The sequence below is a fragment of the Canis lupus genome, chromosome 20 (assembly GCF_011100685.1).
Source record: "Canis lupus familiaris isolate Mischka breed German Shepherd chromosome 20, alternate assembly UU_Cfam_GSD_1.0, whole genome shotgun sequence".
NCBI classification, from domain to species: Eukaryota; Metazoa; Chordata; class Mammalia; order Carnivora; family Canidae; genus Canis; species Canis lupus.
In genome coordinates, this window is record NC_049241.1 from 33,546,589 (window position 1) to 33,573,177 (window position 26,589).

The following is a 26,589-nucleotide window of genomic DNA, read 5'->3' on the forward strand; positions in this document are numbered from 1 at the left end:
ACATCAATTGTATCTGCCTCTATTTCTCTAGTTTTCTGCTGACATTTTTCTGTATAAATATACATGAAGTTCTAAATACCACTGAAAAAAGACAGGGGCACCTGGGTTGCTCAGTGGTTGAATGTCTGCCTTTGGCTCAGGTCATGATCCTGGGGTTCCCAGATCGAGTCCCACATTGGGCTCCCTGCAGGAAGCCTGCCTCTCCCTCTGCTTATGTCTCTGCCTCTCTCTGTGTGTCTCATGAATAAATAAACAAAATCTTAAAAAAAAAGCAAGCAAATGGTGTGTGTGTGTGTGTGTGTGTGTGTATGTGTGTGTAAATATATATATATATATATAAAAATATATAATTTTAGATTACTTTTCCAGTATCAAACATACTACAAAAACAGGAATAAAAGAAAAATAGAAAAGGAAATTAAAAATTTGTCCATAGCTCTGCTATTCAGAGACCATCAACATGTCTTAACATTTTGGGAGAAACACTGGTTGTATGACTTGGTAGCGGTATGTGGTTTTGAAGTGACACACCCTCTTAAAGCATTCATGGCAGCCCAGGAAAATTAGTGGTAGGATGCCACTGTAATTGAAGATTGTTAGAATGTGGAGCTCAGTCGCTGAATTCATCAGTGAATGAACAATGATGGATTCATGCAGGGTGATGAGGTGGAGAGTTTTGAGTTCATAAAGCAGAGATTTATCTGATTTAATATCCAGTCGTGGCTCATAAATTATCCTAGGCAGTAGCTGTTCTTCCTTCTGCCCCCTACTGTCCACAGATGGAAAAATGAATGAAATTGGTTGAGATGTTATCACTTAAAAAAAATGATACAGCATCCTTTGTTTTGCAGCTGGTGGATGACACTAATACAACTAGAAAAGTGATGCATTATGCCTTAAAGCCAGGTATGGTGGTATGGTTTTTTTTTTCCTGTGTGAAATGTTGGCTCTGGACTACAGCAGACCATGCACTTTGATACTTTCTGTACTTCATAATTTGTAAAACCAAAACACATCATTTGAGCCCCTCTTTTTTTAAAAGGTGTTCCATCAGGGGTGCCTGGGTGGCTCAGTCAGTTGAGTGTCCACAACTTTTGATTTCAACTCCAGTCATGATCTCAGGGGTTCGTGAGATCAAGCCCTGTGTTGGGCTCCATGCTGAGCATGGGGAGTCTGCTTGAGATTCTCTCCCTCCCACTCCCACTGCCCCCTCCCCTACTCTTTAAAATAAAAAGGTATCGCATCAAAGCTAACTTTCCTTCCATCCTAATGTCAATGTCTGGGAGACCGAGGCCACTGTGGTTGGTGTGTGTCTGTGTGTAGCTGGGACTAAATAGTCACTGGTCCTTGGAAGAAAAGTGGTGGGAAATGAGGTTTCCTAAGGCTGAATTCTCACAAGTAGTCACTGTGAATTGTATTCTACAACCGCCCCCCCTCCTTTTTTTAAGATTTTATTTTTTCATGAGAGATGCAGAGGGAGAAGCAGGCTCCATGCAGGGAGCCCAATGTGGGACTCAATCCCGGGACTCCAGGGATTATGTCCTGGGCTAAACCACTGAGCCACTCAGGGATCCTATACTCTACAAACCTTTAAAAGGAATTATTTGTAATCACCAGACCAATACTAGAGAAATGTGGTCAAGGGGTCCTAGCACCTGTTAGGCAGCTTATGTTTAAAAAGAGGAAAAAGAGGAGTGCCTGGCTGGCTCAGTAGAGCATGTGACTCTTGACCTTGGAGTTGTGAGTTCAAGCCCCATATTTGGTGTAGAGATTACTTAAATTAAAAAATCTTAAGTAAGAAAAAAGAAAAGGAGGAATTTCTTTGAACATGCGCTGCTTAAGTTTCAAACCTTCTCTTTGAAATTTCCCAGCACATTCCCCGTGGGCTGGGCCCATTAGGGCTGTTGCCATCACCGTGCCACTGGTTGTCATCTCAGCATTTGCCACCCTCTTCACTGTGATGTGCCGCAAGAAGCAACAAGGTATCTCTTTGTGTGGTGTGTTCTTCCCAAGTTGGCAGGACACCAGCCAACAGAGGGAGTCAGGAGCCTTTGGCTCCCCCACCACCCCCGCCCCCCAAATGGGCATTTTAGTTTCCTAGCATTGAAATACTTGGCTTTTAACCTCAGGAGCCATGAACACGAAGCCATAATCCTATTCTCAGACTCAGGATAGTAAATTTAAGAATATAGATGAAGTCTAAAAGTATGAGTAAGGGTAGAGGTAGGACGTCATTACTTATAAAAGACAGGTGTTGGGAGGGAACTTTCTGGGGAGCTTGGAAATGTTTTATATCTTGATCTGAGTGGTGGTTACATAGGTATATACTTAGATAAGAATTTGCTGAGATGTACTCTTAAGACTTACGTACTTTAAAGTGTACTTTAAAGTCATCGCTCAGCAGGGTTTGTCTTCCCTCCCTCCCTGTCTCCCTCCCTCCCTCCTTCCTTCCTTCTTTTTTTAAGAAGGTCAGCTCTTTTAGTGTTTAATTGGTAGATATACTTGGTTGTGAGACCAGCTTCTGGGTGCTCTCTGCTGACCAGGGTGGTCCCTTCAGTTTTCTTGGCTTACTCAAACTCAATTTCAGGTGAACAACTAATTTTGGCCGCTTGTTGCTCCCCTGGAGAAATCAGCTCTCCTATTTCCAGTGGTGACCCAGGGGCTGGGGAGGTGGGGACTGGGATCTCAGGTGTGCATATCAACTATTGTTTCTTGAAGAGGCATTAGGTCCCGAGTCTTAGGGAACAGGATAAACCATTGGCTCGTAGGCATCAACCCTATCTTCTTTTCCAATTTAGAAAATATATATTCACATTTAGATGAAGAGAGTTCTGAGTCTTCCTCGTACACCACGGCGCTCCCCAGAGAGAGGCTCCGGCCGCGGCCAAAGGTCTTCCTCTGCTATTCCAGTAAAGATGGCCAGAATCACATGAACGTTGTCCGGTGTTTTGCCTACTTCCTGCAGGACTTCTGCGGCTGTGAGGTGAGCAATCTGAAGTCTCTTCTCTTCCGCTGGGTAGGACATGTGCTCCCATGCTCTCCCTTCTATCTCCTTCCCTACAGGCCTCTTTGGGTGACACCTAGGACCTTGCTTCCTTCCAAATTTGGGTCAGCCTCACACTCCTCCCTCAGTCTGCCCTACCTATCACTACCATAGCACTAAATGTTTCCTAATACTTAGTCCTAACCCTGACACACTCCTGCTCAAAAGCCTTTAATGGCATCTACGTGGTAGGAAGTTTTATAAACATCAAGGAGATCGTGGGCAGCCTGGGTGGCTTAGTGGTTTAGTGCCGCTTTCAGCCCAGGGCATGATCCTGGAGACCTGGGATCGAGTCCCACGTCAGGCTCCCTGCATAGAGCCTGCTTCTCCCTCTGCCTGTGTCTCTGCCAGTGTCTCTGTCTCTCATGAATAAATAAATAAAATCTTAAAAAAAAAAAAAAAAAAAGATCGTGCAGTTGCCTGGAAGGAAATGGCATATCCCCTGAGAACATGTAACAGGAGTAGGGGGGAGGGGGTCATTCAAGACACCTGGTGAGCCTTGAACGGCCAAAGAGAGGATGGAAGATAAAACAGCAGGCTTAGACAATTCTTTGGAGTAGTTTTGCTGAGAAGGGAGAATAATAATGTGTCAAGTACTCAAATGGTCAGCTCTGGTTTCTTGACTGTCTCTTGAGTTAAAGCTATTAATATGTAGCTTTTCTATAATGTGATAGTGCTAATTTTCAGGTGAAGTGAAATTTGAAGCTGTCATGGAAGGCACACTCTGTTTCTTACAAATGCAAGAACTGTACAATAGCTGTGTAATTAAAGTTATTTGTGCTTTGATTACTGCCCACTGGTGGGTGTCTTAGTGTCTCCATGTGGCAAGGCTGCCCCCTAGTGTCAATAATACCTATTTACAAGCTGAAGCTAGGGAGATGCACAGATCCAAACTGCAAACTCCAGCTGGTGCAACACAGTCTTCAGACAGGGACAACCCATGGGCTCTGCTTTGTAACTAACTAGCCTCAGGGGGGAAGTGTCTTCCAATTATGAGTGTAATACTTGTCGTAGAAAATTTGGAAACAAAGATGACCAAAAAAAATGGCCTATAATCTCAACCTAGAGAAAGAGGAACACAGTTAATATCTGGTCTGTTTGCTTCCAATTTCTTTCTTCACAGATGAACTCATGCATACAGTTTTGCATTTAGGGTAGATTAGAATAATTTTCCTGTCTTTTCATTTAATAACTTACTGAAAGTTTTATGTAAACTGCAATTGTATTTTATTTTGTAGAGTTTTTATTTAAATTCCTATTAGTTAACATACAGTGTAGTATTATTTTCAGGTATACGACATTCAGCACTTCCATATATCACCCAGTGCTCATCACAATGAATCCCCATTCCGCATTTCTCCTATCTTCCCACCTTCTCCCTTCTACTAACCCTCAGTTTGTTCTCTGTAGTTAAGAGTCTGTTTCTTGGTTTGCTGCTCTCTTTTTCCCCTTTAGGATTCTTTGGCTTCTTAAATTCCACATACAAATGAAATCATATCATGTTTGTCTTTTTTCGACTTATTTTGTTTAGCATAATACTCTCTAGTTCCATCCATGTCCTTGCAAATGACAAGATTTTATTATTTTTGGTAGCTGAATAATACTCCATTATATCTATATGCATACTACATCTTTATCCATGCATCAGTCAATGAACATTTGGGCTCTTCCCCTAATTTGGCCATTGTTGATAATGCTGCTATAAAAATCAGGGTGCATATATCCTTTCAAATTAGTATTTTTATATTCTTAGGGTAAAGATCTAGTGTAATTTCTAGATTGTAGGGTAGTTTTATTTTTAACTTTTTGAGGAATCTCCATAGTGTTTTCCAGAGTGGCTGCACCATGCAATTTTAAACAGCCACGTGATCCATCATATCAACTCTCTATAATTGAATTATTTCAAATTGCTAAACATCCCAGTAGTTCAATTTTGCCTCATTTCTGATGACTTTGCAGGGATAGAAGCCTGGAAATGGAATTGCTGCATCAAAGATGGGAACATTTAAAAAATGTTTGGTATATACTTCCAGTTAGCTTTTAGAATGTATAATGCAAGGGAATGTAAAGCAATTCAGGATTATTTTCAGCAAGTGAGTGGATGTTGAACTGTGTTCCTTAGAGCCAAAGAAGAAGACAAAGTCATTTCAGAGCCCCCTTCCCCATTAGAGACTGTGGCTCTCATTCAGGCATATAGCCACTGAGGATTAGTTTCTGAACTACAGAAGGAAAGAGGCTGGTAAAACTGCCAAGAGACATTTTTAGCAGAATCAGATGAAAATGGTCTAAGAAGGTGAAGCCCTCTGAGGGGCACATGCATGCCTGGTTTTCTCTCCTTTCTTGGTGCCTCTCCCTCTCACCCCCTCCCAGAATCTCTTTTGGATTTTGGATGGAAGACCTTATATGGATATGACGCCCCATAGACTGCTTATGAAGTCATGGTGGGAGGTGCCACGTCACTCACAAATGAGTTAACCAGAGTGGCTGTCCTCTTTGTTCCACATGCTCTCTGGATATGAGTCCACCAGCCTTGTGGGCAAGTCTGGCATGCAGACCTGAGCCTCTTTCCTGCCTGCTTTGGGGTCCTGCACCCAGTTTCATCCATCATCACCTTCCATCACCAGGCAGCTCCACTCATCACACAGACTGACCCCAGTGTGCTCATTGTCTGTGGTCACTAGCAGAGAGTCCCTCAAAGGCCTCACTTGTGATATGTGACTTTGGCAGGTTGCTAGAAGCTCTGTGCGTCCATCTTCTCTCTGGTGGGGTGAGATCAGGAATGGCTCTGTGTCAGTCAGAAGCAAGGGCACAATGCCAGGGTCCTGGCATATGACTGTCACCCATAGAACGTTAGCTCTTCTGGGACCCCGGCACCCCGGAGCCTGCACACAGCTGTGCCGCTAATACTTAAAGGATGGATAATGTGACCCTCTTGTAACACTCTTGTTTTTGTTACCTGAGTCTCCTCTCCAGGCTGTATAGGTGAGTGAGGTCCATGTTCTCTTTCCAGGTGGCTCTGGACCTGTGGGAGGACTTCAGTCTGTGCAGAGAAGGGCAGAGAGAATGGGTCATCCAGAAGATCCACGAGTCGCAGTTCATCATCGTGGTGTGTTCCAAAGGCATGAAGTATTTTGTGGACAAGAAGAGCTACAAGCACAGAGGCGGAGGCTGGGGCTCGGGAAAGGGTGAGCTCTTCTTGGTGGCTGTGTCGGCCATCGCAGAAAAGCTGCGCCAGGCCAAGCAGAGCTCCTCAGGCCAGCTCAGCAAGTTCATCACCGTTTACTTTGATTACTCCTGCGAGGGAGACGTTCCCGGCGTCCTGGACCTGAGCACCAAGTACAAGCTCATGGACAACCTTCCCCAGCTCTGTTCCCACCTGCACTCCCGAGACCACGGCCTTCCAGAGTCGGGGCCGCACCCCGGGCAGGTGAGCAGAAGGAACTACTTTCGGAGCAAGTCGGGCCGCTCCCTTTACGTGGCCATTTGCAACATGCACCAGTTCATCGATGAGGAGCCCGACTGGTTTGAGAAGCAGTTCGTTCCCCTCCGCCCTCCCCCCCTCCACTCCCGAGAGCCGGTGCTGGAGAAGTTTGACTCGGGCTTGGTGTTAAATGACGTCGTGTGCAAACCAGGGCCCGACAGCAGCGATTTCTGCCTCAAGGCTGAGGCTGTGGCCCCTGGGGCGCGGGCCGACTCGCCCTCCGAGGGCCCGCACTTGGGCCTGGACCAAGACACGGAGGTGGGGCCTGGGCCCGGCGGGGGCTCGGTCCTGCGGCCCCTGCTGCACGCCGTGAAAGCCTCCGGCCCCTCGGACATGCCCCGGGACTCGGGCATCTACGACTCGTCCGTGCCCTCCTCGGAGCTGTCCCTGCCCTTAATGGAAGGACTGTCGGCAGACCACACGGAGACATCTTCGCTGACAGAGAGCGTGTCGTCCTCCTCTGGCCTGGGTAAGGTGCGGGGGGAGCCGAGAGTGCCTTTGGGTTGGGTTCCTGATGCAGGTCACAGCCTTTGTCTCTAGTTCCCAAATCCATGAGAGTGTCTCTCTACTTTTGCCGCACACTTACTGGCACTGAATCCTTATGGGAGGTTACAGACTCCATTGATAGTCTCGATTTATTCCAGGCAATGGGAATGTTCCCATGTGTGAACTGCTGGAATACTGAGGCTCAGTTATGGTGAGCGGCCCAGTCCCTGCAGGAGGTGTTATGAAACATGCGGTGTGTGCATTATATCACCTTCCTGAACTCTGCAGGCCTCTGGCTACCAAGACACAGCTTGCCCCAAGGATATTGGTTGGCGGGGGGAGGCGGGTTCTCTGGACCTTTATCTTTGCTGGGATTTGTAGTGTTCACCATCCCTCACCTATGCCAGTGACTTAAAAGCCACATCTTTTAATAATCTTGGGATTGGTGGACACGGTGTTTGCTCCATCAAAGCTCAGCACAGGGCCAAGTGGGAGGGCTCTGAAGGAGAGTTCTGTCTCCCCAGGGAGCACCAGCAGGATGCCACCTGGGGCTTCTCCTTATAGTGTCTGTGGCTAGCTGGAGTCATGCATGCAAACCCTTGGCCCTCAACTAAGGGAACCTGCCAACAGGTTGACAGTGCCCTGTCTTGAGTTGGTTGGTAGGCCTGCCTCACTTGTAAAGCCAGATTCAACCACATTCTGGCCTTAGCACCCGCCCCAGTGAAGTACAATGACGTGTGGCTCTGCCCTGTTTTCTTTCCTTAGGTGAGGAGGATCCTCCTGCCTTCCCTTCCAAGCTTCTCACATCTGGGGCGTGCAAAGCAGAGCCTGGTTGCTGCAGCTACACTGGTGAACTCCATGCGGTCGCCCCTTTGTAACAAAATGGAAGAGTCTAAGCATTGCCACTTTAGCTGCCGCCTCTCTCTGGTCCCCCAGCTCTTCTCTCTGGTTGCGCAGTCCACTTGGAGCTGAGGTCTCCTGCAAGGATACTTGGAGTGAAATTTGGGCCAGTACTTGCTCTCCTTGCCCCATCCCTCATATCAGATACCTGATATCTTGGCAGAGTCTCCAACTTTCTAAAACTGTATGGATCTCTGAAAGGCATGTCCATAAGGTCAGACCTTGGATTAGAGCCAATTCTGGGAGGTAGGAGGATATATGCACAGAGAAATAGCAACGTACCTGCACTGATTATTCAGATTGTATTTATCTCTGCAAACTTTGCCTGTTTGCTGTTGGCTACTTTGATTTGAAATGCTTTGTGGAAGAAGCACTTTTAGTACCATTATAGCCACAGAAGTCAAGTGCCAGTATATCTGGAATCCATGTTGTTACAGACGATGCTCTTGTCTGGTTTTGGTATAGAATTTACAGTACTACAGATGTTAAAAAAAAAAAAAAAGCTGAGTCGAAGGTCGAGAAGGTAACTGACTATACTATCACCTTTCATGAAATAAGTCTCTATGTACTAGTGGTGCCATAGCTGGCTGAGGTGGGGGCTGCAGGGTCAGGCTTACCATGCTGACAGTTTTTTCTGACATGGGCTGGTTATTGCACAGAAAGCACCATAACTCAGGACATAGGACCACCTCTTGGTTTGAGTAGGCATCATGTGGGGCCCAGATCTGCATGCCAAGTTTCCTTGGGTTCCATTTACTGTGCAGTATCTCAGATGTTGCTGCCTGGAAGTTTATTTTTAAAAGACTAATACCCAACTGAGCTGTATTACTGGAAGCTGGAGTTCATGCTTCAGTTGGCTTCTGATCTAAAGCTGTGTCCAGAATATTAGGGATCAGAATCAATTGAAATATGGCAGTGTGTACAAGTGGCAGCCACTTAATCTGCTGAACTGGTTTTGTCTAATGAGAAGTCTCATTTTAAGATGGTGAGGAGAGATCTGTCACAAAGATGAGTGTGCGCTTCTAATACCGTCTGAAGAAGACATGAGACCTGAAATCATTGAATTCTTGAATCTTAAGGTACTCCCTCCCAACAACCCAGCCTGTGAATCATGTTTCACTTCATGTTTCTGTTGTACTTACCCAATGAAAGATTTGTCTCTTGTGCTCTATCCTACCAAAAATAGCTATCTAGAGCTTAGAAGGAAAATATTTGCTTTAAAAAAAGGAAAAGTAAATGTTCTGTTTCTATGAATGATGATTCTACAGAATTTGTTTCCAAAGGAAAAATAGTTGTTCAAATCTTGTTTGTTTATTAGCATGTAGGTAATGATACCTTGGTCTTCCCTGTGAAAAGCCTTCTTCCCATGTCCTTGAGGGGTTGTGAGGATCTTTCTCCATGTTTTTCATGGGTGTTGCTGGATTTTGGCACTCTGCTTTTACTCAGCATTCACACAGGGGACCTTGGGTTTCACTCCTCTAGCAGATAGGACCAATATGAAGGGGAGATGAGAAACCTCTCAAGGAGGGGTGGAGAGTTGGAATGGGGCATGACTTTTCCACCGAAGCACATGCTTGGCAGGTGGGGAAGGGAAGGTTTGCAGCCTTGCTGGAAAGAAGAGGTTTGTGTGTATTTTTGATGCAAATGCCATACTCCATGTTCTGTAAAGGCAGCTGACGGCCTTGGGAGAAGAACGTGCTCTGCTCGTCTGTTCTACCGGCATCGAATTTCCTGCAGCTGCTCTGAAGGGGAGACAAGTGAGCTGCAGAACCGTCTCCCCCATAAAGCCAGGCATCTTGTTGGAGAAGAGATGTTCCATGTCACCGTGGAATCTGGGACAAGTGCAGAGCTCCTGCCCATGTGTGACTGTCCTGCCATTCCATCCATCATCAGGATAAGTTCTGCAAGGGAGATTGGTCAGTCCAAACTTGCCAACATGAAAATTCACTTTGGAACATTATCAGGAAGATTGAGGCCAAGAAATGATGCATGCTCCAAAGGAACCATGAGGAGCTACTTTTAGGATATTCAACTTTGCACATAAAATGAAGCATCTCTGAGAAAGTGACCCCAGGAACAGCATGGAGGGGTGCCGGGTGGGGCAGGGAGCATCAGCTGAGCTCCATGATCGTGGGCAGGGAGCTTGCTAAATGAACTTAACTTCTTATGAAAATGCAAGGGAAAAATATGCTAGACCAAAAATCAGGTAAAATTGTAGTTTGGATTTAGGGTTTAGATGGTTATTTTCAAGTACTAATTTCTTATGTTCAACACAATTAAATTCTAACATACCAAGTAGCAAAACCATAGTGCGAAGGCCTAAGTCAGACTAAGTTGATATGTTCCAACTTTGTGGTTTTGTTTTATTAGCTTCATTTTTTTTTTTTTTTTAAACCCTCCGATCTCTTGCTGGGAATGAGAACAGTTGCCTTGTAGATTAAGGCAAAACATCTGTTTTAAGCAGAGCTGCATTCTTTGATACTGTCCTGGGTAATTGAAATGCTAAGACAGAATTCAGATAAAACTTCTGCCAAATTGCAGGCTTTTAGAAATTTTAGAAACAAGAATTAGAATATAGGGATGACCTCAATGAAAAGCTAAGAGGCTTGTGTGGCTAAGTTAGCTGGTGTCCTCTGCGCAGGAGACCAGAGGTAGATGCAAGGAGCCAGGTAAGCAGATCTCGAAGGTAGTTGAAGGTAGGGAGCTAGTCGTTCATCTTAACTCACCAGTGCCCTACAGAAAGGACTTAGCATTTGACATAGCTTTGCAGAGTGGGGAGGGATCAGAGAGGCAGAAGCCTGGGTAAAGGTGTGCTTTTCTCCCAGCAATTGGCTACAAGCAACCAGAACTTACCCGGACAGACCTGGCCCAGCCACATAGTAGGGGCAGAGTGTCCTCCAGAGGGCCAAATCCTGGGCCTTTTGAGGCACATTGATCTTCAGAAAGAATCTGAAGTCATTCAGGTCCAGGCCCAGGTATTCAGGTTGGGTGACCCAGCCAGGTAATAGCATTTTGAGCCAAAAAATGAGACAGGGCCTTAAAATCATGAGACAGGTTTTGGTTGACACATGAGTAATAATTGAAGACAGTCCCAGAGCACAAGTTCACAAAGTGTCTTTAGCAACTATGACATCATTGGAATCAACGCATAGTAATTTCAGTGTACATAAGTTGTATGTTAGAGTTCAGTCTTGCTACTTCATAGCTGCAAATGTCTTTTTTTTTTCTTTTTCTGAACCAACCCCTAATCTCAGGTTCCCTGATTTAAGCACAAATAAACAGGAAGACTGTCCCTTCAAAAATGTCGAGTTACTTGATTTTTGGAACTTTTCCTTTCTTCAGACTTAGGCATCTTTTAGAAGAAAAAAAAGAAGGAAAAAAAAAACCCCTATTTTATTCCTGGAGAAGAAATGATACACCCTCTTCTTAAAGAAAACCCGGTAGTCCCCAGTAGCCTCAGCACTAATTTGGCTCTCTTAGAGGGGAGAATTATTCTTTGTGTTCTTACTGGAAAGAGGTAGACAGTACCAATGTGAAAGTTATTAGCCTTTTCTGTTTTAAATTGTTTGTGAAGACTGCTGCTCTTACTTAGCAGATGCTATGCCTTCAAGGGTAGCCAGTGCAGCAGGCCAGGAATAATGATAAATAAGGTGTGGTGATAAATGGCAATGACCTACCTTCTCAGTGTCAGAGAGGCCATAGGGCATGGCGAGGACTGTGGCAAACTGAAGTGCTTCCTGTCCCACCTCTAGGAAGGCAGCTATTCCAGTCAGTTGTGGCCATGTGGTACTTACTGATTTTCCCATTTTTCAAGAGAAGCTGAGAATCTGGATTCTTTTTTTTTTTTTTTTTTTTTAAGTAGACTCCATGCCAGTGTGGAGTCCAATACAGGGCTTGAACTCATGGTTTCAAGATCAAGACCTGACCTAATATCAAGAGTCAGATGCTTAACCCAACTGAGCCAACCACCCAGGCACCCCGAGAATCTGGGTTTTTATGTGAAAAATTATAATTTTTTTAGAGTGTTGGCAGCTAAATAATTTTTTTTTCAATTCAGGCTCAACAGAACACATGAGCGGGCCTGATTTGTCCCCTAGCTGCCAGTTTGTCACCTCTGCCTTGTAAGATTTGAAATGAAAAGCATTCATGGTGATTACAGATGTCTGGTATCACCAGAAAATGCTCTCACTAAATGCAGCTGATGGCTAGATTGCTTTTTCCCCAACTTGCTCCCCCAAAGAAGTCTGATAGGAATTGTGAATGTATTTGAAATATTTTGATTGCTTCTTTACATTTCATGGTGCCTTAAGAGAAAGGCAAGCCAGTTACTAATTTCAAAATCAGATTTATATTCTCCAATTTTAAAAACATAACACTTGGAACAATTTTCACTTAAACTCCACAATCTAAAGGACCTATTTATAGCTTTAGTTCTTGGCTTAATAATTCTTTAAATGATGTGCAATTATGAATTTAGGCCAAGGCTTAATGAGAAAAGCAGGGATTGTGGGGAGTGGGGCAAGGAATCCCAAGTGTCCACTAGAGCCAGGTATTTGCATTGTCTTCTGTTTTAAATGATCTGTGAATTGACTCTGTATTGGAGATGTGAAACAGTATATGGAGAAAAGCTTTTCCTGATACTGAGAGATCAGTTAGGAGTCCTCATGGGGTGTTGGGTCATCCTTTCTATGTCACCTCCTTTCCAGGCTCAGGGTGGAAATAAACAAAAGGAAGTCTGACTGTAAGCCAATAGCTTGGATTCCAATTTCAGAGTTTTGGAGCTGGGAGAAAGTTTGGATCATCTAGCATGTTTCCCCACTCTGGTGTCAGCCGGGGCTGAGCCTGAATTATTTCAGACATATGGCTATGGATGGGATTCTGGATTTTCAGTGAGGGAAATTCAGTAACCTACCCTGCTGATCAGATAGTTCTTTGTACGTCTTACAGAAATTCAAACCAGCTTTCTTTTGTTCTGCATGTAGTGGAAAAAGAACAGCTGGTTACCTTCCGTGTATTTGGAAACCACAGTGAAGTCATCCCCCTGGTAAATAATCCCACCTACTTAAACCATTCTTCATAGCTCTTGTTTTGCAAGGGCTTGATAATTTTCACTGCTCTTCTGTGTCTCAGCTTCATGCTCCGTTTGGTTGTGCAAACAGAACATGGTGCCTTATTCACATTGGTGCCTTCTGGAGGCCAAGCTCTGGATGGGGATTATAGGGAAATCCTCATGTGCCCGGCTTCTCTTACTATTTAAAACTATAATGGCACTTTTAAGAAGTGGTATATTGCCTATATTCATTCTGAGGATTATTTGGTTGCTACATCTATCCCCCTGCCCAGCAATAGCCTGTTATGTTTTTCCCCCCACTCCTGTGGTCAGATACTTGGTGCTTATTCCTGAGCTTCTTCAAGATACTCTTCAAGACTAGCTCTTACCATCTGAGTGGCAGCTACCCCTCCCTCACAATTTTGTATTCTATTTTTACGTATCTGTAAACATCACCTTTAATTCATGACTCACAATATTATGAAATGGTTTGGACTTCAGTTTAGCCCCTGGTGAGATACAGAGCAGTTGCTAAGAGCTGATTTGCAAAGAGAGTGAGGGAGGACCTCCTGGGGAATTTTGGCCAATTGTCTTCCCTCCTGTTCTTTGGTTTCTCCCTGAAATTCATCTGGGACCACAGACTCTTCAGGAGCTTTCCTGTGTTCTGAAGTCATGATTCCAACTCTGGCTAGAGTCATGGCTCTGAATGGACTCAACACTGTGTTTTCTCCAGTCAGAAGTCTGACAAGAGCAAACCAATTATGATCGTGTCTGATGTTTATGTCAAGTAAAATTTCAGTCGAGAAGATTCAAAGAACCATACTCCTGTTTGTACACGATGTAGACAAAGTTGCCTGCTCCATCCATTAGATGAAAAAACTACCATCGGGTCACACTCATGTGTAACTGTTATTTAAAAGTTTCATTTTTTTCCTCAAGAAAAAACATGGTGAGTCTGGACAGAGCAAAAACTTTTGTAAAAACCACATGTGTTCATTTAGAGATTAGGTAACTTCTATTTTCACTTTTTTTTTTTTTACTACAGAAGCTCCCTCTACTACGTTCTGGGGGAAAAGCCTGTGGAACATGAACATGGTGGTTGTTGTCATTGTCTTTGTTTCTTCTTTAAGATTGTCATTGGTGGGGTTTGGTGGAATAGTGAGCACTGACAGACTGTAGCAGTGTGCTATATTTTTACATTGAAAACAGTGTCTTATTTGATTTGTACATAACTGTAAATAGGTGGCAGTAGGTCACAGCTGACAATTGCAAAATGTTGTTTTTGTACCTTAGAATTTCTGCACCGAATAAAATGTTTTAAGATTGCAGTGGTTCATTGTTCTACATCTTTCCTGTTTGCTGAGGAGCTGGGTTCCTAGCACGGTTTTCTGAGGGCTCTGCCTCTGAAATGGAGAGAGATTATCCAGGGTGAGGAGGAGAGGGTGGCCAGTAGGTCTTGCACATGAAATCTGCTGCCTTGACCATTTACTTTGCCTTCTGGCGGCCAGGAGTGTATTGCCTGTGTGGAGTCAGGAGCAGGGATATTCATGTCAAGGAGAAATTTGACTGTCATAACAAATAGACCTTTTCAGAAATTTGAAAAGAGGAATGCCCAGGTGGCTCAGTTGGTTGAGCATCTGACTCGGTTTTGGCTCAGGTGGTGATCTTGGGGTCCTGGGATTGAGCCCCATGTTGGGCTTCCTGCTCAGTGGGGAGTCTACTTCTCCCTCTCCCTCTGCCCCTTCTCCTGCTTGCTCTCTGTCAAGTAAATAAAATCTTTAAAAAAAATTTTGAAAAGAAGCACTGAAATGTGGGAGCCACGAATGTCCGGCTATCCAGTTAGAAGAGTCCTTTCATGCTGTTGCACATTTTCTCACCTCCTGTGTGCTAGTGCTCTGTGAGTTAACTTCTTTGGTGCCTATCAACATGGGAGTCTGTTTTTGCTCTGCTTCTGCTGCTGTGACCCTGTGGCTGCACTTCTGGGCCTCAGTTTCTCACCTCTAGAATTGGCCAAAGGTCCTCCCTCGCAGGGTGGTGAATGGGAAGTGCCTAATGGCACATAGTTAGTGCTCCAAAAATGACAGGGATCCAGGAGAGGGCAATGAGTTAGTAAGACAGAGCAAGGACACAGAACACAAACCTCCTGGCCATTGCCTGGAAAAACTATAGTGGAAGTGAAGTGTTCGAAGCATTGGGTTTTCCTCGTTTGCTTCCCCGCCTATAACATTGTTGGGTGGCAGGAAGGAAGTGAGGACACCATCATGGAATATTAGTTCCTGCTATGAGTGCTTTTTGTGTCTCTTCTCACCACAACCCAGCATACTAAACACAACAAACAACATACATCTTATTTTTGAGATTGTGAGGCCTGGAAATCAGGTAGTTTTGCCAAGAGTGCAACCAAGGAATCGGCAGCACAGATATTCAGATATTTGATTGAAGCATCTTCACTCCTAGCCAACAGGCTCCCCTGTCTTTCAATATAGTTTATAGGGTGAAGAAAGGACCTGGAGTAGCAAGTTATGGTGGCTTGGTTCCCTTATCAATCCAAATACTGAAAGTAAATTTGTTAGCAGGTTAAGCAAATGGATCTGAAGAGTCTTGATTAGAAGAACCTTATTAGGCAGATGCTGCAGTAAGTAAGTGAATTCTAATTAGTGGGGGGGAAATTCCTCTTTGAACAGAGAGAAACCCTAATTTTTACCACAGCCATAGATAACAGTCTGTTTTTACAGCGGCTTCAGGGTTTCTTTTTTTTTTTTTCCCTTAGGTTTTGGTTGTTGTTTTTTGGTTGGGGTGTGTGTGTGTGTGTGTGTGTGTGTGTGTGTATTTTTTTAAAGTAATCTCTACACCCAACATGGGGCTCAAACTCATGGCCCTAAGATCAAGAGTTGAATGCTCTACCAACTGAGCCAGGTGCTCCTGTTCAGGGTTCTTGTAATTGCCAACATCTGTGGGGCCTTTGCCACTGGTTTTACTTTTAGAAATGCAAACTTTAAAGGTAGCAAAGACAAGCTTCTCTTGCAGGCTTTAATTAGAAGAATTTCATTTGGTTTAGTTGAGTAAGAAACTACTGGCAATAAGCTAAGCCAATGGAGGAGGGAGACATAAAAAAGTATCTTTGCTGTCCTGGGTATAAGTGGGTCTTCAATAAATGTCTGTTTCCCATCCCTACCCCCAGCATACCCTGTCCTCCCCTGTCCACAGGAACAAAACCAGAAGTGGTCCAAGAGGTAGAGGATGCAGGGAAGAAGGGAAGGACACAAACGTGAGGTAAGACCTTTTGCAATGAAACAATTCGAATAGGATCTTTAGGATTAAGGGAAAGTAATGCAAGATCAGGGAGTTTGGCTCCCTGGTCTCTTTCTGCTGGTGGGGGGTGATGTTGTACCAGCTTTCACATTTATAGATGATATAACCCTCTTACAACATCTGAGAGTCTGTTGTGGGGATACAGTAATAGGTAAGATGCAAACATGATCCCTTCCCTCCTGAGTCCACCCTCTTTGTATATATGAGAGTGTAGGCAAGTCATCTAATTGCTCTGAGCCTGTTTTTCCATCTCCAAGACAGGACTAATACCCGTTACATAGAGGTTATTGTGAGGATTAAAGGAGATGGGGGTCTATAGAGCACCGGTGGCCATGCTTGGCAAGGGCCTGGCACTTGGTAAATAGTGGCTTATTAATCATTTTGTGGAAGAGCAAGCCTTGGGTTCTGTGGGGATCAGATGGAGATGGGTAGGAGACAGTTCCCTGCTCATAGGACCTTCAGCCTAGGGACTTTGTCAGGTGCTGAGATTAAGCATCTTATCCCCTGAGAGAAGAGGATGGATCCATGCCTGGCTGTTTTGGTGTTGGTCCAGGAAGGAAGGGATGGGGATTCAGGAGGGGGAGGTGCTCCTAGCAAAATTAAATTAAGGCAGTAATGCTGGGGTTCTTGATAATTGAACATGTGTAGCCTGTGCCAGCTGACCGTGAACTCTGAGATCTGCTCATATTCCATTCAACAGGCTCCTCTTTCCCTGGTCATCTGTCAACCCCAATAGAGACACATTTTTCTGGACTTGCTGCTTTAAAAACCCCGTGCCAGGCAGATGGACACACCCTATTCGAGATGTGAACAAAAGCTGAGATTGTTTCTCTAAACCATTAATGAAAGGTTAGGGGGGGATCCCTGGGTGGCGCAGCGGTTTAGCGCCTGCCTTTGGCCCAGGGCGCGATCCTGGAGACCCAGGATCGAATCCCACGTCGGGCTCCCGGTGCATGGAGCCTGCTTCTCCCTCTGCCTGTGTCTCTGCCTCTCTCTCTCTCTGTGTGCCTATCATAAATAAATAATAAAAAAAAAATTAAAAAAAAAAAAAAAAAAAGAAAGGTTAGGGGGATTCTCTGCATTTTAGCAGTTGAAGGGGATGAAGACAGTAGTCCTCCAGGATGGTTGGTCCTGCCTGGTGATTCCCGCTCTGGGTCAGAGACATTCCAGGTGGTGGGCAGGTGTCAGCTTTCAGACAAGCCACTGAGGCTTCCCACCAGTCTGGGCAAGGCCAGGCCACGGAGAACTTGCAGTGGAGAAAGATTGCAAACAGGCAGGTCCTGTCTTTGGTTTGTGAACCTGAAGTCAGATATATTTAATGACCCTGCACCTATGTGTATAATTGTGTATTATTATTGGCAAGAGTATCTTTTTTTTTTTATCATTGTGATTAAAATGGGGCTTTGGTCTCAGGCACCCTGAACTTAGATCTGTGTGACCCTGGCAGGTGACTTGACCTGGTTAGGATTTAGTTCCTGCATCTGGAAAAGAGATAATTGGTCAATACCTCACAGGGCTGATGTGAGGCTTGAATGTGAGGCCAGGTGGAGTTTGGGTACAGAGCCTCGTGTGCAGTAAGCCCTTCTGCCTGTGGAGATGTGGTCACCTGGGGCAGGTTAAGGGATGTGTGGCTCTGAAAAGGTATCCCCTAAATGTCTCCCTCAGTCCTGGCTGGGGTGGTTGATGGGCTAGATCACTAATGTGAATTCCTATCTCTTGGAGGTCTTAATTCAGAAGGGCAGCTGGCAATGGCCTCACAAGAGACAGCTACTTGATTAGATGTCACTCCCTGCTTGAAACTGCCAATGGTCCTGGAAGTAAACCCTGATGTTCTGACCTGGCCCCTTGCTTATCTCTTCTCTGTGTGTCCCTTTTTTTCTCTATGGCCATACCAGAATTTTTTGAGATTCCTCACTTACGTGTTCCTGCCTTGGGGCCTTTGCATATGCTGTTTTTTTTCTGCCTGAAAACACCCTCTCTCTGTCTCCACCCATCCTTTGCTGTCAAAACTTCCTTGACACTGTCTACTCTGGTCTAGGTCCTGACACCTGCCTTCAGCAGCACTTAACTCAGCTTGTGTGATTATGTGATGGGCCCTCCTGCCCACAAGAATGGCTGCTCCTTGAGGGGGCGCTGTGTCATTTACAGAGACCTCTCTTCTGGGCTGGGCTCAGATTCTACTTCTTGAACCTGGCTTGGGACCCCAGCCCTACTACTCAGCAGTCACCGGGGCAAGGCATCTCATCTTCCTGGTCTTCAATTTCCTCATCTGTTGGGTGGGGGTAAAAATGCATCTATCTTATGGGGTTATCATGAGGATAAAGCAGGTGGACGGCATAGCCTAGTGCCTGGCACATGGCAGGTGCTCAGAACCATTAATATTTGTCTCTGATGTCATCAGGAGTAAGTAAGCCCACTTCCCAATAGTAAATTTTAAAAGGTTTCAGGGAGTAGTAAACTTCATCTTAGAATCACCCCTGTGGGTTGGGTGCCTGCTACTGTGCCAAGCACCATGCTGTTGCTGGCATCACATCACATCGTCCCACTGGGTCTTTGGAGCTTAGGTGACATCCTACATCAGGGCAGGGCCCCAGTTAGATTTGAACTCAGGCATTTCCTACTCCAAAGCCCCCCTCTGTCTTTGCATTCCACTGCTCATGGGTCTTGCATGAGCAAGGTTAGGTTTTCCTCTAACCCAGATTATGAAAACAGAAAAGGGTCTGTCTTCAAAGACACCTTTTGCTAGTCACTTGAAGAGCATTGCTTAGGTTCAAACAGTAAGACCAGCACCTTAATCCTACAGGCATCCCCAATCCCCTGGGTGAGGGCTGTGCCAGGTTAGTGTTGCTTGTTGCCTGGATGCTCCACCCCCTCCCTCTCACCAAAAGGGAGGAGGCATCTGTATGCCTGTAAGGTGCTGCGGGCAGAAGAGTTGAACACCTTTCCCCATAACCCCTGTTCCAGGTTTATCTTTAGGAAATAACCAGAAATGTGTGCCAAAGTTTATTGTGTGCAGGTTTTCATTGCCAAGCATTATTTGTCCTGGATACTGAGAAATGAGGAGCAAAGTACCAGTCAGACTGATTGTAAGAAGGCGCCTTCGTACAAGTGGCCCTTAAAAGTTGTGTTGCAGATTGTTTTATGACAAAGGGAAAAAGACTCACGGTAGGTTAGGGGAAAAAGAAAGGACACCAAACAACAGTGGTTACTGCTAGGTGGTATGCTTGTGAATGAGTGTTATGCTCTTTTTAAAGCCTGTCAGTATTTTCTACGGTTTTAAAAATATTTATTTATTTTTAGTAATCTCTATGCCCAGTGTGGGACTCAAATTCACCACCCTGAGATCAGAGTCACTTGCTCTGCTGACTGAGCCAGCCGGCGCCCCTCTACATCATTTGGTGATGAGCGCTATTCTATCGTCAGAGTGTTTTAAATGTATGATCATGCCTGACAGTGCTGATGATACTGGGTAGGCACTAGGAGGTGTCTCATCCTTGCCCTTGTCTCCGTGGTGCCTTCACACGAGGTCCTTTCCACAGCTGTGCTGCCCAGTGCCTGGCCTGGGCCCTCCACTTTCCTGCCAGTGCTCAGTTGCCTATCCTCAGCCCTCCCACATCATTTGCTCTTCCAGTGAGCAGGTGGGGACCTCTTGCGGACACCCTGCATTCCCAGTTACTGATTAGTGAGGTGACTGCTCTGGCCCCATTCCAGCCTGTCTCACAGAGTTAGAGGAGATGAGGCCGAACTCAAGAACAGGCCCCCCTGAATTATTTCAAGGAGAAAAATGCGCATCATCAATATCTTCTGGCCCCTCTGCCAGTTTCCAAACTTGGTCGATAGAAACCCACGTTTCTTGCCATTCCTTCCCCACTCCGCTACCACACCAAAGGGCTCCCATTGGGTATATCTGTTCCCCCTCCAAAGACTCCTATAATGAGGCCAAGAGCCAAGCTCCCTCTTTCCCCAGCTCCCTCCACAGGGCCAAGAATGGCTTGGGTGGGAGGGGATGGCTGGTGCATATAAACCCTTGTGGGATTAAACTGATTTGTTTTAGTCTTCCTATCCCACTTGCAGATCTGTTCTGATTTCTGCAAACCCTGAATTATAAAACAGGAAGTCAAAAAGTTTACCTTTAGTAATAAGAATAATGCACATTGTCTTTACTGTGTATAAGAGACTTTCCTACCTCAGTCACAGCAGCGGTGGGATCCCATCACCTCTGCCTGAACCTTTCAACGGTCAAGGTCTTGTGTCTTACCCTGGCCATCAAGGCCTCCCTAGCTGTGTTCTTCTGGAACTGTTCCTCTCCACAGACTCCCAGAACTGTGCCCTGTGCTCTCCCACTTCTAGGCTTCCGTATTTCCTGTTCTCTCCCACTGCCTTCCTGGTTACCCCACCTCGTCAGGGCTCAGCAGAGGCCCACTTCCCACCGGAAGTCTTTCTAGGCCTGAAGTGGGGCCAGTGCTTCCCCAGGTGTGTCTCTCTCTACTCCCTAACTGCCCGGTGAGGGGTCTGAGCTGTGAGCTCCATGGGGTCAGGGTCAGTGTGTCTTACCGAGATTCACTACTGTTCCCCAGAGCCCAGCACAGTGTGTGGCATGTAGCAGATGCTCAAATCATTATTAAATGGAATCTGATGGAAATAAAACTTTTATCTTGACAAGGCTGCCTGGGTAGAACACCAGGTATTGACTTTGGGTCTGAAGCTCCCGCTAAGCTCTGGGGCAGTGGGGGAATGGAAGTCCTTTATTATTCCTTAATAAACATAGCTGGTAGTAATAGGGATCTTTTATAGTGTGGAGGAGGTAAGGGTAAGGGAGAGAACAACAAAAGAGGTTTTGGGGAAAAGGCTTAGGACTAGGGGTCTGGATATATAGGTTTTGCTGTCGGAAATGGAGTACTGCCGAGAGTATGTGTTCCTTGAACAAGAAATGGGTGGGTCACGAGGCACTAGGTTTGGGGTCAAGGAGTCCCCTTCAAGTTGTAGTGGAATGAAGTTGCAGCTGTTGAAATGAAAGTTGGTTTGCTGAAGATGCTTAGTTTCTGGCCGAAAAGTCAGGATGCAGGCCAAGAAGAGGCCTCCCAGAACCAGGAGGTCTGTGCCTGCAACAAGACACAGGCATTCCAAGGAAGAGTCTCAGCCATGTCAGATCAGTCCTGAACACCTCCTGCTGGTCATGGGAGCCTAGGCTGGGAGGTCTGCCTCTCAGAGGCTGCTGTCAGGACAGGTGCCTCCCAAGGAGGCCTGAGCAGCCCCCTCTTGCTGTGAATGAGGGGGTGGTTAGAGACTGAGGAGTTCTACTCACAGGCTGCTCTTGCCACTTGCTGGAGGGTCAGCCTGGCAGGAGCCTTGATTCTTGGGCTGTTCCTCTTTCCTCTGACCTTGGGGCTGGCTTCACTCTTTCAGGCTTCAGTTTCTTCATCTGGGAAGCAGGCCTGCACAATTCCTACACCTCACAAGGCTGTTAAATATAATGTTAAAATAGATCCACCCAGGGGCACCTGGGTGGCTCATTCAGTTAAGCATCTGCCTTTTGACTCAGATCACAACCTCAGGGTCCTGGGATGGAACCTGGGGTCGGGCTCCCTGCTCAGCGGGAAATCTGCTTCTCCCCCACTCTAAAATAAATAAATAAAATCTTAAAAAAAATAAAAAATAAAACGCACCACTGAAAGCAACCGCTGGTGAATTTCCGATTTTTACCATCACGGTTTGTATTTTCATAAGAGCCATACAGTGTAGGGCATTCTTTATTTCTGATTGTATGGGGTCCCGAGGACCAGAGGCGTTTATCTGTTGAATGAATGAACATAGGAAATAGTTGTATTTGGATCCCCAAATTTATTGGGGGAAATAATTGGATCCCCAATTTATTTCCGCACGATGACCTAGGCCACTGGAGGCGGCTCTGCGTAGGCTCACAAACCTGTGATTCTCTCTCTCTCTCTCTCTCTCTTTTTTTTAAAGATTTTATTTATTTATTCATGAGAGAGAGAGAGCGCAGAGACTCAGGCAGAGGGAGAAGCAGGCTCCCTCAGGGAGCCCGACGCGGGGCTCGATCCCGGGACTCCAGGACCATACCCTTGGGCCAGTGTCAGGCGCTAAACTGCGGAGCCACCCAGGGATCCCCCAAACCTGCGATTCTTGAGGACTTCCTGGGGGCGCGGGGACTGGCGCAGCTTGCGTCTCGTCCTCCCTTTCACCCCCACAGTCCGGGCGCGACCCGACGCGCTGCAGGTCGGCTTAGGGCGGGGTGGGGGTGGGGGGGCCCAGGGGGGTGGGGGCCCCACGCCCAGGCTCCAGCCATCCCCGGCCAGGGCAGCCCCCGCGAGGCCAGGCCCTTCCTGCTCCGGTCCTCGTCCGCGAGCCCGTCCCGTGGTGGTGGTGGGGGGGGGGGGGCGGGGAGCGGCGGGGAGCGCAGGGGCCGGGCTGCACACCCTCCCCCCGACCGGTACACTCGCCCTCCAGAGTCGGGATGAGGTAGCGGGGGGCCCGGGCCGGGTCCTCTCCCGCGTCCTCCCAGGGACCCCGGCGCGGCGCGGAGGGGAGCGCCCTGCAGCAGTGGCCGCCTCCCGCCCACGTGGCCGCCGGCCTCCCCGCCCCCGCCCCCGCCCCCGGCCGGCCCGGCCCCGCCCCGCCCGGGGAGCCGCCCCCGCAGCCGCCGCGGCCGCCGCAGCCGTGCGCCCTCCAGCCCCGCGGGCCGAGCCGAGCCGCGCCGCGCCGAGGTGAGTGAGGGGGGCCGGCCGGGGACCCCGCCCCTCCAGCGGACCCTCCCCAGCTCGCGGCGCGCCGGCCCGACGGCTGGGGGCCGCTCTCGGGGGGCTGGCCTCCCCCTGGCCCTCAGCCCCCGCCCGGAGACCCCCGCCCCCGCCTCCGGGTCGCCGTGGCCCGTCCCGGTGCCCGCAGCGGGCTCTGCTGCGCCCCCGCGCCCGGCGCTCGGAGCGCACTTGGGGCCCGCGCGGCGCAGGTGGGCGGTGCCGCCGCCTCCCCGAACCCGAACCCGAACCCGAACCCGAACCGCCGCTCGCGCCGGAGCTCCTGACTTTGGTCCCGGAGCTCTTAAGCGAAAGTTCTCGGAGCCACTTCCGGGGAGGGAGGCGCCACCTGTCCTCTCCCTCGGACTCATCCCCAGCCTTGCGGGGCGCCCACAGGTCAGCGTCGGGCGCTGCTCGTCGTGGCTCGCGGAGCTGCGGGTCACCCCGCTTCGGGGAACCGGGCTTGGGGCGCGTTGCGGGCCCGCCCGGGGCCCTCGTGCTGGCGGCTGCATCTTTTAAATTACGCGGCCAGAGGGATCCTGAGAGAGAGGCGCGGGAGGCGGACCCCAGGGGTTTAGGGTGAATCTCGGGGCCTCATAGCCAGGAGACCGGGGAGCATTTTCTGAATGTGGAATTTGGGCCGAGCCGGGTGGAAACGGGCTGCTTTGGGCTCTGCCGTAGCGAAGAGCTGTGCTTGCACTGGCAGCTTCATCCTGGACTTGGATGTCGCCGAGACAGAGCGACTTGTTCCTAGAGGAGCCTTTCTCCGTTTAATGCTGGAACCAGGCTTGCTTCCAGCACGGGGCAGAGATGTGAGAGCTGCCAAATAGTAGTTGTCCTGGATGCACCACCGGCAGGAACTTATTTTAAAGCATTTCATGCGCAACACGGGGTGTAATGTGCCTTCTTTCTCGGTTGGGGTGTGGAAGAAGGGGGCTTTTCTATAAAATTTGTCTTAGCTGTATGGTCTCAGGCAAGTTACTTCACCCATCTATGCCTCAGTTTTCTCATTTGTAAGAGGGGGGGTGATAAAAGTACAAATTCAGGGTTGTGTAAGGTTAAAGTTCTTAAAATTGTGCCCGATATAGGGTAAGTTCTACTTATGTTAGTTGTTCTTGCTATTATTATGGCTGTCATCTGTCTAACATGGCATCCATGTGCCCAGCTCCCCGGTGAGGGGAGTGGGCAGGTTCTTGCTCCATCTTTTGCTAAGAACCGGAGTTATTCACACAGTGGTGTCCCCTTCAGCACTGGAACACTTGGGCTTTGCAGTTAGTTTCCTATAGTTGAGCAGCCTTTTGCAAAACGTGTCTCAGAATGTCAGATTAGAGATGACCTTTGTCAAGGACGCTGCTGGGAAATGGGGTCTCTAACCTTCCCTGGAAGCTCTAGGGTGGGACTGGATATTTGCCTCTGTGAGGGGGAATGGATGAGGTTCCACTTGAATTCCTTCAGATCTTGGGCTCCACCCCCACCCCAATAGGCTGACATCATCTAATCTCTGTGAGTGTGGGAGTGTAGTGAGGGGCCAAGGACTTAATCTTGTCTGTTCTCCTCTATTCACTAACCTCCAGGAGACTGTCCCCTCCACCAGTGAAGCCTGCACCAGCTTAGCTTCTTTCTTTTGGTGTTAATACCACAGGCAGGAGTTCTGAACCTGTCACTCCAGGGATTTCCCAAAATTGACATGAGATCCTCAGGGCACAGGTGCATATTTTTCCACAGAGTTCCCTTTTCATCATAGTCTGCAAAGGGCCTGCCCCCCCGCCCCGCCCCTGCACCAAAGGGGGCTCTGACCTGCTGGTGGGGAATTCTTACCCTTTGTACAGGAGCAGGCCCAAGTGCTTACGGCATCAGGGTGTCAGCATTACCTCTGTCTCCCAGAGGTGGAGGTGTACACATGTTGCTTTGTGCCCTTGCTCAGGGCACACCTCCCAGTGGAAAATTCAAGTCTGCCTTAACTTGAGAAAATCTGATAAAGAAGTCAGGGAAAGGAGAAGGCAAGCTGACGAAGTAGGAACTGTTGGCCGTGGTGGGGCCATTAGGATGGGATGCAGTTCATGGAAATTTGAGCTCAGGTTGTCAGGAGACTCCTCAGAGTCTTTGCACATGCTCTTCCTTCTGCTGAGCACACTTTTCTTCCACTTCATCTCAGGCTTGGCTCTATCTTTCCCTTTAGCTTGGATGTCTCCTCTGTAGAGAAGATTCTCCTGACCATTCTGTCCCCCTATCAGTACCTGCTACATTCTCCCATTGTATTTTATTCATGGAGCTTACCTGAAATGGTCATACTCATGTATCTATTTATGGGTTTATTAACTGCATCCACCCAGGAGAATGTAGTTCAAGATGGTAGGGGTGTTGCCCTCTTTACCACTGAACTCTGACCCCTGACCCCCTGCATACAGCAGATGCTCAATAAATGTCCCTTCGTGACAGAATGAATGAGCATCCACTGAGTGAAGTGTGGTGAGGCTGAAGAACATTTTTTTCTTCTTCAGTAAGCTCTACACCCAACATGGGGCTTAAACTCACAACTCACAACTCAGCTAGCCAGGTGCCCTGACCCTAGATATATATAAAAAAATTAATCTTTGGTTACATTATCTGAATGGTTTGTACAAATATTTTCTGAATCATATCACTTCGCAAAGGTTGAACAGGTTGAAACTTGAGTGAAAATGAAATGCTTTTATATATGATTCTAATTAATTGAGTCCATTCACATTGCTGTGTGGGAGATCACCAGTGTGGTGGGTGGAGTAGGGTCTGTTGTGGAGAGGTTTGGAAGTAAGCTTTGCTTTCTTCTTCACTTTAGTGTACATCATTTATTCAGTTATGAAAACGGGTACATTTTTTCTTTAAAAAAAAAGACTGAGGAAGACTATAGTTATTTGGAGTCATATTTCTACACGTGCCTTAGCTGCTTAGCTCACTTACTCCACTTATTCAAGAATCATTTATGGAGGGAGGGGTCTGACACTGGCCACAGAACCATCATGAAGACCAACAGTGTTCCTCCCTTGTGGTATTTACATCCCAGTGGCAGAGATGGACAATCGACAGCTAGACCTATAATGTGATATCAGGGAATGTGGTCAACGTAAGAAAGAGATGAAACTGGGTAAGGGGATCCAGAGCAGAAACCTAGATGAATGAGGGATTGCGGATATCTAAGAGAAGACAGTTGCATGCACGTGGACCCCAAGGTGGTGGTTGAGTTCTTGGTTTGGCCAGCCAGCTCTAGAGCCCAGGACACAGTCTGTCTCACTGGGGAAGGGGGAAGGGAAGTGAGGAACCTCCCTCACCTCCTCCGCAGATCCTAGCAGGTGCCTGGACTAAGATCTCGGCTCCATGTGCTCTCATGGTTGACCAGAAGGTTTGTGCCTTCCTTTCCAGAGGGACCTGCAGTGATGTTTCAGTGTTTCAGTGTTTCCTGAAACTGCCAGCTGGGCAGTGAGTATGAGCCTTGGGGGCACTGCTGGAAGTATAACCTTACACATAGTAAGACTTGCTTCGCCTCACCACTCTGGCCATGGACCTCCTCCTCTTTTATGTCATT

General features: G+C 47.3%; 2 protein-coding genes across 3 annotated transcripts in view; both read left to right on the top strand.

Moving 5' to 3' along the window:
* Positions 1-11,212, top strand: part of IL17RD (interleukin 17 receptor D) — a 65,970-nt gene extending 54,758 nt beyond the window's left edge. The window contains exons 9-13 of one of the 2 annotated variants that reach the window (XM_038566114.1): positions 852-906; positions 1,872-1,982; positions 2,799-2,983; positions 6,054-6,993; positions 7,776-11,212. In XM_038566114.1, the coding sequence (XP_038422042.1) occupies positions 852-906; positions 1,872-1,982; positions 2,799-2,983; positions 6,054-6,993; positions 7,776-7,888 (1,404 nt within the window). In that variant the 3' untranslated portion in view covers positions 7,889-11,212. The remainder of the gene's footprint in view (positions 1-851; positions 907-1,871; positions 1,983-2,798; positions 2,984-6,053; positions 6,994-7,775) is intronic. The other variant, XM_038566115.1, reaches the window with a different exon arrangement.
* An 11,735-nt stretch (positions 11,213-22,947) lies between these two features.
* Positions 22,948-26,589, top strand: part of ARHGEF3 (Rho guanine nucleotide exchange factor 3) — a 304,371-nt gene continuing 300,729 nt past the window's right edge. Inside the window, exon 1 of the mRNA XM_038566117.1 lies at positions 22,948-22,990. The gene's annotated coding sequence lies outside the window, so the exon portion shown is untranslated. The remainder of the gene's footprint in view (positions 22,991-26,589) is intronic.